This window comes from Fundulus heteroclitus, unplaced genomic scaffold, assembly GCF_011125445.2.
Source record: "Fundulus heteroclitus isolate FHET01 unplaced genomic scaffold, MU-UCD_Fhet_4.1 scaffold_775, whole genome shotgun sequence".
Taxonomy (NCBI): domain Eukaryota; kingdom Metazoa; phylum Chordata; class Actinopteri; order Cyprinodontiformes; family Fundulidae; genus Fundulus; species Fundulus heteroclitus.
Genome location: NW_023397225.1, coordinates 3,654 through 17,934, shown reverse-complemented (window position 1 = coordinate 17,934; position 14,281 = coordinate 3,654). Strand labels below are relative to the sequence as shown.

Sequence of the window (14,281 nt, the reverse complement as noted above, 5' to 3'; positions counted from 1 at the left end):
AGCTATTGTTAAAGCCACAATGCCCACGTGCATGGCCATCGGATGTTCCAACACAACTGGTAAAAGTAGAAATCATTGCTTATTTCAACTTCCCGATTCATGAGCCACCGGGCTCGTTGCTGGATTGCCAACTTGAACAGAACGGATTTGCCATCTAACTTCTGGCCAGAGAGAAAACACGTCATATGCAGTGACCATTTTGAAGAAGAATGTTTTGAACATGACATGAGAGCGAGGATTTACGGTAAGTTATTTTTTATTTTAGAATTTTTATTTAGAATTTGCGGGGATGGTCACCGAGCAGAGGGTCATATTGTATAAATATTAAAATATAAAAGCGTTCCAGCACATGCTGGGGCGGAGGGATACCACATCACATGTGGTATCCCTCCGCCCCAGCATGTGCTGGAACGCTTTTATATTTTAATATTTATACAATAATGACCACCTGCCTTATTTACTAGAGGGCAAATATATAACTTAAGTCACTTCAGCGCGATCTCTCCTCCGCTGTGTGTGTGTGTGCGCGCTCCGCTGCAGCGCCGGCAAAGCCGTGCTGCGGCGGAGCGCGCGCGCGAGCACACACACACACACACGCGCGTGTATACATATATACTGTAGGACCCGACTGAGTTTGCACTGGAAATAGGTACGCTGGATTCCGTCAAAAGTCCGGTTTCTGTCAAGAAACTCTTTTAAAAAAATCCATATCGCTATCAGATGATGATAGCTCCACGGAGCTCTCATCACTGTCACTAAGTACTTCATCACTCTCTGCTTCTACAGAGCACCAGTCGTCGCCATCTTGGAAAATAGTGCGCTGTGACAAACAGAGTGTTGAAACTTGCTCAACTGCGGGTCCGCCGAGTGACGTCAAAAAATGGGAGGTGACCAAGATGGATTCCTCCACATAAACATGATTAAATGAAAATTATTCATAATTAAAAAAACGTATAATTTTTTGCACAGTATGTAGTAGTTTTATATTTAAAGTACTTTCAGCAGTTTGAATTCTGATTTTGACTGGACTTCTCCTTTAAATTATTTACCTGACTTGTGTCACTGGTCCCAAAAAGTCCTTTGTATTTTATATAATTTTAGACCTAAATATTTAGTTCTATATGTGGAGAAAAGGTTTTTAAATGGATAACATATCTCCTTGACAATTTCATTGTAGACTGTGTTCTTCTGTATCTGTGTTGAATGATTAGTGCCTCACCTGTTTTGCAGTCTTCTCCCTTCCAGCCCTCCATGCAATGTCTCTTCCCAAACTGGTCGCACACATAATGTCCAAAATAGTCGTTGCGGGGGCGACACACGATGTTGCATCTGATGCCATAGTAGTGTTCATCGCAGCGCAGACGGATAGTGTATTTAATAGTGGCTATGTGACTTCTGTATTCCACTGTCTGCTTCTCCTCACCAGGGTTAATCTTCCCTTTGTAGATGCTTCGCTCAATCAGCAGCTCATCACCTGTAAACACCAAAAGAAAAGTACAAAGAAATTATCATAATATGATAAAACATCTGCAATAGACTGGCGACCTGTCCAGGGTGTACCCCGCCTTTCGCCCATTGACAGCTGGAGATTTGGCATCGTGTCTCATTATGTGTTGAGCTTGAAACATTTGGGTGAGAGTTATTGAAATAGAGAGTTACTCCTGGGTTCTTTCAGGAACGACAACATATGAAATGTATGTATGACTTTTAGATACCTTTTTTAGATAACTTTTCATAAAAAGTTTTGAACTATATGAATGAAAATAAGCAGATAAAATATTTAACCCACCTGACGACTTAAGCCGCATATTTTTTATTTATCAACTTAAATTAATATTTTTTTGCATGAAAATCCAGTGAGTTATCACTTGGTTTCAGTGCCTATTGTGTGCATCGTAAGGTTTTGATAATAGGCTTTAGCTAAACTTTTTCACACCAAACTTGGACAAACATGCACTGTTCCATAACAAAGAAGCTGGTGTTGAACAACGTAACAAGGCTTATACAGTAAGCAATTTTTAGGAGCATAATTCTCACATGTCAGCAAACTATCTGGTAATGATAAGGATTACTAATAATTTCTTAACTCATCATGCTTATTTTGTCAGTGCCTTGACCATATTTTCTATTCACTTTGCTACTGATCTGATAAAAAATGTGTTTTTTTTTAGGAAAAATGACGTTTTTTGGTGATCGTAAACTGTTTAGTGGCAGTGTACATGAACACCCAGAGTTTTCTAAACTCAACTGTAAGGAAGACTGAATGACTGCTTCTCCTACGGGGGAACCTTTCATTAAAAAAAGTTAGCTGATCCTACTAATAACTCTACAAATGTCTGTCTGTGTTTGCCACTGTCACGTCTGAATTCCCCCACTGTGGAACAATGACAGAATTCTTATTTTATCTTATCTAATTATCATTTAAAGAGTAATCTGTCGAGAGTAGAGGTCCCCATTTTATTATTGTGATTTTACTATTGTTTCCAAAGTCCTGATCCGTCCTTTGTCTAACAACTTTCAGATATGGTCTAAATCCATTAAGCACTTCAACCTTCAACCTAAACAGGAAAGAGTGTGTGTGTGTGTGTGTGTACTAGTACTTGCTGCTGAGTGAGAACATGTTTTACATATTTAACCACCAAGGTGAGGAATTTGGTGAACAATGTGGACTTTGACTTTTTCTTGGTCCTCACTTTTTTTGGGCTAGGGGTTAGGTTTAGGACTACGGTGTCAATTAGGTTTAGGGTTAGGTATATACTGGTAATGGATAGGTTTAAGGTTAGGGTCAGGGTCAGGTCATAGGAAGGGTTGAAAATGAATGGAAGTCAAGGCAAGATCCTCAGTAAGTATTTGAAACATGGATGTATGTGTGTATGTGTGTGTGTGTGTGTGTGTGTGTGGGGGGGTATTTACTATGACTGTATTTTCATGAAGGCTCAAGTAAAAGTTTTAACTATGCTCTGCTTCTGAAGAAACTGACTGGTCTTGCCAGTAACACCCACTATTCATATCTGCATAAATAATTTAACTGAACAATGCTGAGACGGGATAAAAGACAAAAAGCATTTACATTTAAACAATCTAAACCTTTGAATAACATTACACGGAACCCGTCTTACTCGAGCTAATGGATCCACGGAGCTTTGGAAAATGCCAGTTCTTAGTGCACATCAGAGTAGGGCGTGTGACCTCCTATCAAACATCTCCATGTTTTAGAAGAATGTAAAAGAAATAAGTGGAGGAAAAGGTGGAAAAGAATGGGAAAATAAAGGAAGCACAAACAAAGGGTGTAGCAGCGAGGCCTGCATCGGCTTGATAACCAAAAAGCTTTTTCCTGCCCTGTAAAACGCCTTTCTGACCCTCCATCATCTTCCCCTCAGGATTTTCAGCCCTGACTTCACTGGAGCCGAGCAGGAAATAATACGAGACGAGGAACAAGCAAGGAAGGCAAACATAGGAAAGGCACTTTAGCTTGTTCTCAAGGAACAGGACCACTAAGACCCAGTGGGTTTGGCTACTTGTTGCCTTCTTAACTTGTTCAGAGGGTAAGCCAACAGTACAGAATCCTGCAGAAAATTTTCACTGGATTTTAATAATTTTTATGAACAGTTATATAAGTCATAAAGCTACTTTGAGAATGCAGGCTCCAGAAACAAATGGTTTTTCAGGTTTTATATCAGAAAGAATGAAAACCTAATTTCTTTATATTATCAGTACTGAGGTACTGAGGGGAAAGAAACTCAACAGCACCCACCCAGAAACCAAAAATATAAAAGTGTATGATGCATTACCTGCGACAGACTGGCGACCTGTCCGGGGTGTACCCCGCCTCTCGGCGATTGAAATGATAGGCACCAGCACCCCCCGCGACCCCATGAGGGATAAAGCGAGTAAGAAAATGGATAGATGGATGGATGGATGGATGGATGGATGGATGGTGCATTACATCAAAAACCTTTTTACATCATTACCTCAAACTTTGGTAATGGGGCACTATACCAGACCAACACAAAGTAGTATATAACTGTGAAGAGGAAGGAAGCGATTAATTTAATTTTTTTGCAAATAAAGTCTGAAACGTGTTTGTATTTTTATTCAGCACCCTTTAATCTATACCCCTAAATAAATTCTTTGCAGCCAGCTGCTTTCAGAAGTCAACTAATCAATGCTGTGGAGCTGAATTTGAGTCTAACTGTAGCTGTTCTGTTTCTGGTCTCAGAGCTTTATTAGAGAACATTAGAGAGCAACCAGCCTCTTGAAGAGCAAGGAGCACAGGACTTGAAGTTTTCAAAGTATTTGTATTCAGGCTCCCTGAATCAAACTATTGATTTAGAGGAGCTGAATACAAATGCAGGTCACACATTTTTCAGATTTGGAGTTGGAAAGGACGTTGAAAACAATGAATGATTTTGGTCCCACATCTTGGTGCACTACTTTATGTTGAGCTGTCACATAAAATCCCAATAAAATACATACAGGTTTGCTGCGAGGTTGTTTGCAGTGCCTCGGTGAAGTGAAAAAGATGCTTTTTATTCTCAGTTGCAGATATTGTTTAGAATTTCTCAACACATGAAGCATCCGACATTTACCGTATCTAACTTTTACAATGGAAACATTTAGACTTAGCATTTCCAATTCAACTGAATACTGAAAGTAGGATGTACAAAATAAAACGGCAGTAGACAAACCCTAAAATAATATCGCAATGACTTATTTTTGATACAAATAACTTAACCACAACGTACATTTTAGAAAGAGCAAGTAGAACATGTGAAACTGAGCTTTCATTACTTTATGTGTTTAACATCTTCAGCACGGTTCCTTCACAAAAAGCACAGGGAATCTATTTCCCCGCTGTCCTGGTTTAGTCTCACTTAGAGTTAACACTCTGCCACAGATTTCAGTTCCACACCCACCACCTGAAACACGGCTGTTCATCTCCAGCAATTAGATATAAAAATATAGACCAATCATGAGCTCCGTTTGAAGTGGAGGAGCCATACTAAGAGAGGCGGTTGTTACTAGGGAGAGCAGGAGGGTAGGTGGGGGGTGGGGGTGCTTAAGACTAGCTTACATAAACAGTGAGGGGCTCCATATCTGAGCAGCTGATCAACTCAAGATCAGCACACAAAACATTTAGAGGATGTCTTTTTTAAAGCAGGGAGTGACAAGTTGATGTTTCGATTTTGGTCTTTAGGTCCCAGCATGACTGAAGGGCTTCGATGGGGGGGCTTCAGCTCTTTGGCCCCTGACTTCTTCTTGTCTGAGATTTAGCTGACCCTTGACCTGAAGCCAAGGCCTGTACCTTCATGTAACATCAGATATTTCTGAACAGCTGAGGCCTTTTTTTCATGCAGACAGCATTCAAAAAAGCCAAGAGTGTAGAAAGGATCACATTCAAGGCTGAATGTGTCCCTTTCAGTAAACACCTACTACGGTGGTTAAGTAATATTTGTTCTTTATGGATAAAAACTTTAAATAAACAGCTGAATCAATGAATGCTGCATTCCAAGGTGTAACATCACCGTCACCCATGAATGGATGTGTAAGTTCATAGCGTAACAGCGTGGTGTCTGATCTGTCAGACTGTCTTGGATTTCATAAACCAGATGTGACAGTTAAAATAATTCATGGTGAACACCTGGAATGGAAAGTCCTGCCAAAACATTACTCATGTAACAGCGAATCAGTGATGAAAACAGTTAGACTGTGTTTTGTAAAGGATCGTCTACCAGGTGCTTTACTCTTGTGCCATTTAGCTTCTACAGACCATCCATTTGTGAGAGAAGCTCTGCTCCCCCCAAAGTAGCCTCAGTAAGCTACAAAATATTCAATATTAAGGGAATCGGCACAAGCATATTGTGCAAGCATTTCATGGTTGAGCACTGTGGCAGAGGGCTGGTAATTTGGGTTTATTTTGTAGCCATAGGACCTGAACAGTCAATGAGTGGACCATGAAGAACTCTAGAGACACAGGGGACACAGCTAAAGTGTGGTCCAAGCACGGTCATCAAAACGACAATCATTCAAACCATATTAGCTAAATTGCCAACAAAATGGCTGAAAGACAGAAGCAAACAGAGGTGATTCTAATAACCACAGACAGCTTGAGCCATTTGGGTTTCTCCAATCAATTACAAATGTTAATATACAACAACTGTTTATATATTAAGGGTTTATATATGCAGACAGTTTTTTTAGCTCTGAATACACACAATATAATTATCATCATTTTTTTTTACTTTATACGTTTGTGAATATAATTGTGTAAGATAGATTTAAAAAAGTAAAATACTCAGAGTATACTGATGTATTTCCTAAATTGAGCTTTTTAAAAAGTAAAATATGTAGCAATGGTTTTTAAAAACAAAACAGACAAATTTAAAAGCCATTAGAACATTACAGTTCACATAGCTTTTTTGTCTCTATGGAGGTTCAGAAAACCTTTATAGTTTAGCCATTTTGTGGCTTAGTAATAAATAGACTTTCAGAGGTTCCATGTGTGGACAGATGTCCTCAGTCCACCTATCCAGGATGGATGGAAGTCAGGTTTACCTGTGGCTGAACAGTAAAACAAACATGCAGCTGCAGCAGACAGACTACTGAATGTGTTAAACACAAACTATTTAGTTGAGAATATAGATTTATCAAATTAAGGAAGTTGCAGTACACTTTTAAAGTTAGTAGTCCTGTATCTACAGTTAAATCATTAGGCACCTTTACTTTATTTTGATTTAGATAGCCTAAGAAAGTCAGATTCTCAATGTAAAATAAAAGCATACCTTTAATCTATTCTACAGGTACTTTTTTTAATGGTCTGACGTCATATTCTAATCTTGTATGACATGTAAGCAGAATCTAATCATAATAAAGGCTTGAACACATCAGTCTGCATGGAATTAATCTATACAATAGGTTTCAATTAGTGAACTGAGTAACTAAAATGAATCAACTTTTCAATAATTGCCCGACGAATGCTTCTGTTCTTGTCTCCGAGGGTCTGACATATGCTTATGTTCCTGTCTCCGTGGGTTCGCTTGGCGCCTCTGGTTCTGTTCCTGCCTCCGAGGGTCCAGCTGATGCCTCGCCTCCTGCCTTTGCTCCATCTGGACCCCTTCTGCGAGGAAGGGGTTCAGATGGATCCCCCTCCAGTTATCACACCTGTACTAGTTGAGACTGCAGTCTAGGGGTTTCTGTCTCTAGTTGGTGTGAGTGTCCATCGATGAGGGGATCCAAGGCCACCCTCCAGCTTTGGCCCCTGAGATGGTCGACGATAACTCTCAGGTTGACTTACCCACTGTCGCTGAGGTTTGCCAAGAGTTAACCCAACGTCCTCAGCATCCAAGGCCTCATCACCCCAAGCATTCTGGATCCCATGGTCGTTATAAGGTCCCTAGGTTGTTGTGGGAGTTTCTGCATTTAGAGCTGCTGAGTTGGGTTTCAGTTCCGGATCTGCTGGTCCACAGGCCACTTCCTGAGTTACCAGAGCTCCTTTGAAAGCTGCTACAGAGGTTCCTGGGCACCAAGCTCCAGGTCCCGTCTGATGCCAAGCCCCAGGTGTTTGCCTGAGTCATTGACGCCCACCTCCAAGGGTCCTGCTCAGTCACCGGCCGACTACAAGAGACCACGGTATGCACCGCCAAAACTCTTGTTTTTTGGCCATTTTTCGTCCAAGGTCCCCTCCTCTCGCACAGTCTGGGATATTTTTTTTTTTTTACTTCTGCTTTGCTCCTTGTGAGATGCAGCTGCTCGCTGCTGCGTGATCAACTCCGGTCAGTTCCTGCCTTCATTCTTGTTTCTAGTCGGTCTCTTCAAGCAATGCCCTGGTCAGCTTGATCCCGCCCACTACTCCTGCTCTGGTCCTGTTCTCGCCGCTACCTGCATCTTCTGGTTCTCTGCACCAAGCAGAAACTGCTTGGTTTCAGTCATTCACTTTAAAACAGTTTTACACTGGAACTTTATTCTACTTGAATACATGTAAGATAATGTCATCAGGACCTGTGCTGGCAAAGAACTAGAGGACTCACATTGGGCTCTGGGGCAAAACAAAACTTCACTGGGACATCTCCAGATACCTTTTCCTAAACACACCTGGACAGATGAGAACTTTCCCTCTCTATAATTATGATACCACATCACTAATGTGGGCTCCACCTGCATGTGTAGAACTCCTCACTACAGGTTGCTGCCTGCTCAATGACGTATGTCGAAACTAATTCTGGAAAATGCAGGAATTCCCAGACAAAGGAGGTGGAAAACTCGGAAAACTGCACGAGAATTGTTGCACACAACAAGGAGAAAACAGTTTGAATCCCTTGAAGCTCTTTATTTAACTAAGTAGTTTTTAATATTAGGTGAAACTTCTTTACATCATGGGTAAGCTTTCATGTTGCAACAGACCAATACAGTGCTTTGCAAAAACATTCATTACCCTTCGCTCAAGTGCGAGCCACCAGAATTGACAAAGACTTTTGTATAGCTGTCGAACAGCTGTAGCTGTCGTTCAGTTCTTTTGAGAAAGAACTGAACGAAAAGTCCAGTTGCCTCCGATTTAAGCCTGTTTGCTGTTGCGATGACCCAGATAACTGGAAATCTGCACAGGCATCACCCTTTAATACGTTGTGTAACTTTACAACCTCAAGCTTTCTTGTGTTTTATTGGGATATTAAATGACACACAAGCACAAAGTAGTGCATCGTTGTGAACTGGTAAAAAAGGATACAGGGATTCCAACTTTGAACAAAAGAAAGAATAAACAGTGTGGTGTGCACTTGTATTTAGTCCTCTGATCAATAATTTATAGAACCACATTTGGGGTTTGTCTGTACCAGCTGTGAACGTCTACAGACTGAAACGTGTGCCCATTCTTTGTAAAACAGCTAAAGCTGACAGATTTAGTGTTAACCTGTTAGGTTTTAAAAAAAATACAAATCACATTTTACATAAAGCACGGAAAGTTCAGTTTTGGTCTCTTCTGATTAGATCACCTTCTTTTACATGTTTGCTGCGTCTACCACGTGATAAACTTTAAACAACAGATGATGATTATCTTCTAACCTAACCTTGCTTTAACCTTCTCCAGAACTTTCTCCCTTACCGGTTTGCAGTGTTTGGTCTTCATAATGTCTTTATAATGCTGGATGTTGTCTGTTCTCTAACCAATCTTACCGATTAGTTGGCCTCTGAAGGGCATTAGTTGCACTGGGTTTTATATAGGGGAGTAAGAGTAACGATAAATACAAATGCACAACACACTTTTCAAATGTTTATTTGTCCAAAATGTAAAAAAATATGTACCCTTTACTTTCCAGTTCACAGCTACGCTCCACTTTGTCCATCATAAAAACACGTCAAAGTTTGTGGTTGCAACGTGACAAACAGTGGTAGTGCTTCAGGGGGTGTATAGTGTTTTTAATACACATGTGATGGGACATGGAGATCTTCAGCCATCTAAATGCAAGGTGGCTGCAAAGGTGGTGGAGCAAGTGAAGAATGAAGGGTCCCCAGTACAGCGGCTTCCCATGCTGCGGCACAGCAGGCTGGCTAATAAGGGGGCATGTGTTAGCCGGAATGGGAGCTGCTGGGAGGCTAATTAGAAATCAAGCATCAAAGGGAAGAGAACAAGGGCACAGAAGGGCTCGTGGACTGTAATTAATTGCTTAAAGAGCCGAGAGTTGAAAACAGCTTGAGAAAGCAAACAAATGGTGAGAAAAGAGGGAGAAGGGGGTAGAGGAGAAAAAAATAATCTAGCTGCCATTTACGTGTCAGCACAGACTCCCAAGGCTGATTCTGCTTTGGACGGCTGCTCATTTTCTTTGATATTATGATCAGGATGCATGTTGAGGCAGAGCCACTCTCTCTGCAGTGACACACCTCCCTTGATTCATTTCAGCTTACTTCACTCATTCATATGAGGAGCCGTTCAAGCCTTCTGGCTTTCTCTCTGTTCTTGTCTTAAATGCTGATAGAAAGCCTTTTATTACACATCCAGCTCACGACAGCAGACGTCACTCAGTTCATGAGAGCGAGATTAGATTTTACCTGTATTTCTGGGCAAACTAAGAACCTCATTTTTTTCTGGGTTTTCACAAAATAAAGGTTTACAAAACCTAAATAACGGTGTTTGAAACAAATCTGTGATCAGTGCAGAAAAATCTTCTGCACTGAAAAAGTTCATGTTTGTTCATGAACTTTGCCAACACAGTCTGAACTATCTGAATGCAGTCCAGATTCATTTTAAAAAGCTACAAAGCAGATGCTAACATTAACAACATTAGCTGCTTAACGGTTAGCCACCCAAAGTGATTACACAACGGTTTCGTTCTGCTGTGACCCCAAAACGCTGCCAGACGAACAGTGAAACAGGAGTCTGATAAAGTAACGAGTGCTGTCAGTCAGCCTAATAAGTGGTCTTTGTTAAATGACTCCATCAACACAACAGGGCAACTCAAGGACCATGGATAAAACACAGATACAGCCCATAATATTATTGGACCCTTACTTTAGCAGACATAGTCCCAAGCCAAAAGAAACTGGGAATCAATTAGTCAGAGTGACTTCACTTTGATGTCTAATATTGTGGTGTTTTAGTGTTGTTCAATCCCTACTGATGTAAATCTCTACGCCCACTAAAATTATGTATTTGTGCTGAAAGGAATGAGACCGTGATAAACCTTCCCGTGTCTAACATGACATTCATTCTGAATACTGCAACTGAAAAATCAATAGTGGTGGGTGTGTGCATAAATTAAAAATGTGCAATAACCTGGTTGCAGATGTGCACACCCTTAAGCTAACATTTAATTGAACCAGATTTTGACTCAATTTCAGCATTCAGTCTAAGATCCCACTTAACAGAAAAAAATACATTGATAATCAAGAAATGAAGCTCATATCACTGGTTTTGGTTTTCTAGACGTTCCCACATTTGCACTCTTTAGCTAAAGCCATAGATTGTCAAGAGGTTGCAGTGGATCACAAGGATCTCAATGTACGAAGGTATCAGTCAGGAGAAGAGTCCAAAAAGTTCAACAGCAATATTAATATACCATGGACTATTGATGAAGACAGTCATCAATAGTCAGATAACATATGGAACAGCAGGAACACTACTAAAATTGGACATTTCCTCAATTTTTTTAGAAGACAAGCTAGAAACAATAAACATCCCACTGACTTGTTGCATCTTTTAATCATTTGTTGAATGTCCTGACAGATTTTTGGTTGTCAGTTGAATTAAACGAGAGAAATGTCAAGAGATTTTTAAAAATTAATTTAGTGACTAGTTTGCTACTTTGAGGTTAATTAGCCTGCAAGGGGACGAACAACAGGAATCAGTGTTTAGTACAACTGAGTACATTTACATTTGTTATTCAAAATGTGTTATTCCCTTATGAGTAACTAAAATTAAAATAAAGAAATGAATAATAACTCAATACATTTCTCATGATCTAATTTTTGGCTTTGTGATTTTTTTTTTTAAATCACAAAGCTAGACATTTATATTGCGTTTAATAGCCCACATGTTTCTCTAAAACTGCTGCTGAATGTTTAAGACCAGATCAGAAACAGATCAGAAGATCAGTATAATGTCATCAGCAATAGTGTATTGGAATCCTCGGTGCTGGATCTGGTCCTGGTGAGTCAACACTGATGTTAAACAAGGATTGCCTGGGTACTAAATTCTTGCTAGGATAGTTTGCAAACACCTAATGAAGTTTTGTCTTATCACATGAATCACATGCCTCTATTAGGCCTTCTTCCTCCAAGCTCTGGTGGAAAACTAAGATCAGAGGTTGCTGTGTAAACAGGATGCAAACACATAATGAACAATTCCATGTGCAGGATGTACGCATGCTAAAACTGAACTTAGCTACTTTTTAGGAACAACAATCCCTCCAGCTCCCGGGTTTTACGCTGAGAGAAGTTTTTACAACATGATCACCTTTAACCTTCTTAAAGGAACTTAAAAAACAAATACATTTAGCACTACATCTGCTGCCACAGTAAAAGAACAAAGTACGTCCTTTGCTCAGTTTCAGGGTTTTATTATTTTAGAATGGCGAAAGGCGAACGTTTTCCAAGACTTTAAGGGTTTATCTTGTTATCTTATTAAGATCCCCCTGAGCATCATTATTACAGATGTACCTCATTATTCAAATTAACAAAGCAACTTATACTTTCATTAGTAAAGTCTTCACAACATGAAATGGGAATCACACAGTTATGTCATTCCATAACAAAATGTTCTATGGATTCTACAAAGGGCTACTTGGTGGGTCGTGGTGTGTCCGTAACTCTTAGTAGGTCAACAGTTACACAGAGCAGAAGAACAGTTTGAGCAACATTCTGATGATTTTCCTTCAACATCTGGTATGAAATCTTTTCCTGTTTTAGCTCAGTTAGGATTAATAAAATGATTTATATTTGCTAACTACCATAATAGTGGGAGAGATTTTTTACAAGTTTCCTCATATTCAGACATTGCTGTACATTAAAGCAGGACTGTGTAAGTTTTGAACCAAGTAATAGCTTAATTTGAGATTTATTAAATGATTTTTCAGGTCATTGTACAGCACTTGGCACGCATAGATACTCCATGCGAGCTGGTCTTCTAAAAAAAAAAAACTTGCCTAATTAACTTGACAAAGTCAGATTTGTCAATGAGTCAACGTATAAACTGTAAGTTGTTCAACTTTCAAGGGTCATAAGGATATTCCCTTGTGATTCTTTCCACATTGATGTTACGTAACAGATGCTTCTCTTGACTCTCGTTCTGTGTTTTATCAGATGAATAAAGACACTACACAATATCTCAAATGTTGTAGCTCTATTAACTGTTCATTTGTTGTATCTTGAATCCTGAGATTTAATAACTTACAAAGTTATGACCAGAACAGAGACATGAAGCTTACCACTGCTGTGTGTGTCGTTGTCCTTATCCCAAGCTTCCACTATGAGAGTGTAATCTTGCTGAAACAGAAAGAGACGAGGGCAGAAGTTATCACAGTGCACACTAATACAAAACATGACACACACACACACACAGTTCTGCTCCCACACACGGGCATGCCCAATGTAAGATGCAGACATTGACATGATGTGGCTTAAATACTGAAAGGTTGAATATGCACCCTGATGAACACTTTCAGACACACATTCTCATGCAGACACACTCTAACGGTGAATAATGGTGGGAAAATAGGTGTTGTTCCCACACTGCTGTCGCTCATTAGCTGCCATGTGCTCGGGGCTCCTGAACTACTGTTGCCAAAGTTGTAGAGACAGAACAAACATAGAAACCAGATACCATTTTACATATAGGATCAATTTTGATTCAACTCGCCTTAGATATGTTTTCCAGTTTTGTGAAAATAAATTTCATTTGAGTTCATATCTGATGTTACTATCATAATCTGGTAATACAAAAAAAATATCAGTATCAGAAATGTTCATTTTTACTTCTCTTTTCTGTTGGTCACATAATCTATGTGTTTGTGTTTGTAGGGCTTTATATTGGATAGCCTTGTACAGTACTTTGCAAAAATATTTATAACCATTTTACTTTTTAAACATTTGGTTACGTTAAAGCTATACAACCCTGTTCTTTATGAACGAGAGTCTAGGAGAAAGCCATTGTTCAAAGAAAGTCCTAAGAAGACCTGTTTGCACTTTATTAGAAGCCATGTAAAGGAGACAGCACACATGCATCCTACTAATCTCCTCCGAATCATAGCTCCTACGTTAACTGCACCAGTTACATTTGAGATTATATCTTCACTAACATCCAGTACATTTAATACCACATTGAAACAAGCTCAAGTAGCAGCACTTCTCAAGAAACCTTCCCTCCTTTCTCACATGCACAACTTTTGGCAGGTCCACTCCTCCCATTTCTATACAAATCTAGTAGGAGTGGTGGCCTAGTGGTTAAAGAACCAGGTGTTTACGTCTTGGGAAGTTGCTTTGGATGAAGGCATCTACCAAATGCAAGAAACAAAGCAGAAAGTAAGACTGTTTTCTTAAAATGGTGCGAGGACGCTTTTCTTCAGCAGGGAAGATGGATGGAGGATGAGACTCCTGAAAATTCAGGTGAGACATCAACTTTAAACATACAGCCAGAGCTAGAATAGATTTCTTTATATCAAAGTATATATGTGCTTGACTGACCCAGTCAAAGTCAAGGCCTAAATTTAGTTGAGAGCATATAACATGACAAAACTGTTCAATTATACCAAAGCAGAAAATATTGACTCTGGGGGGGGGGGGGGGGGGGGTGTGG

At 39.8% G+C, this 14,281-nt stretch overlaps 1 protein-coding gene across 2 annotated transcripts in view; it reads right to left on the bottom strand.

Annotated features, from left to right (window-relative positions):
• LOC105935488 (protein jagged-2) overlaps positions 1-12,972 on the bottom strand; it is a gene marked incomplete at both ends in the record, with an annotated part of 42,730 nt that extends 29,758 nt beyond the window's left edge. For both annotated transcript variants that reach the window (XM_036134237.1, XM_036134238.1), the window contains 2 exon segments: positions 1,220-1,474; positions 12,915-12,972. In XM_036134237.1, the coding sequence (XP_035990130.1) occupies positions 1,220-1,474; positions 12,915-12,972 (313 nt within the window).
• Positions 12,973-14,281: the final 1,309 nt, after the last annotated feature.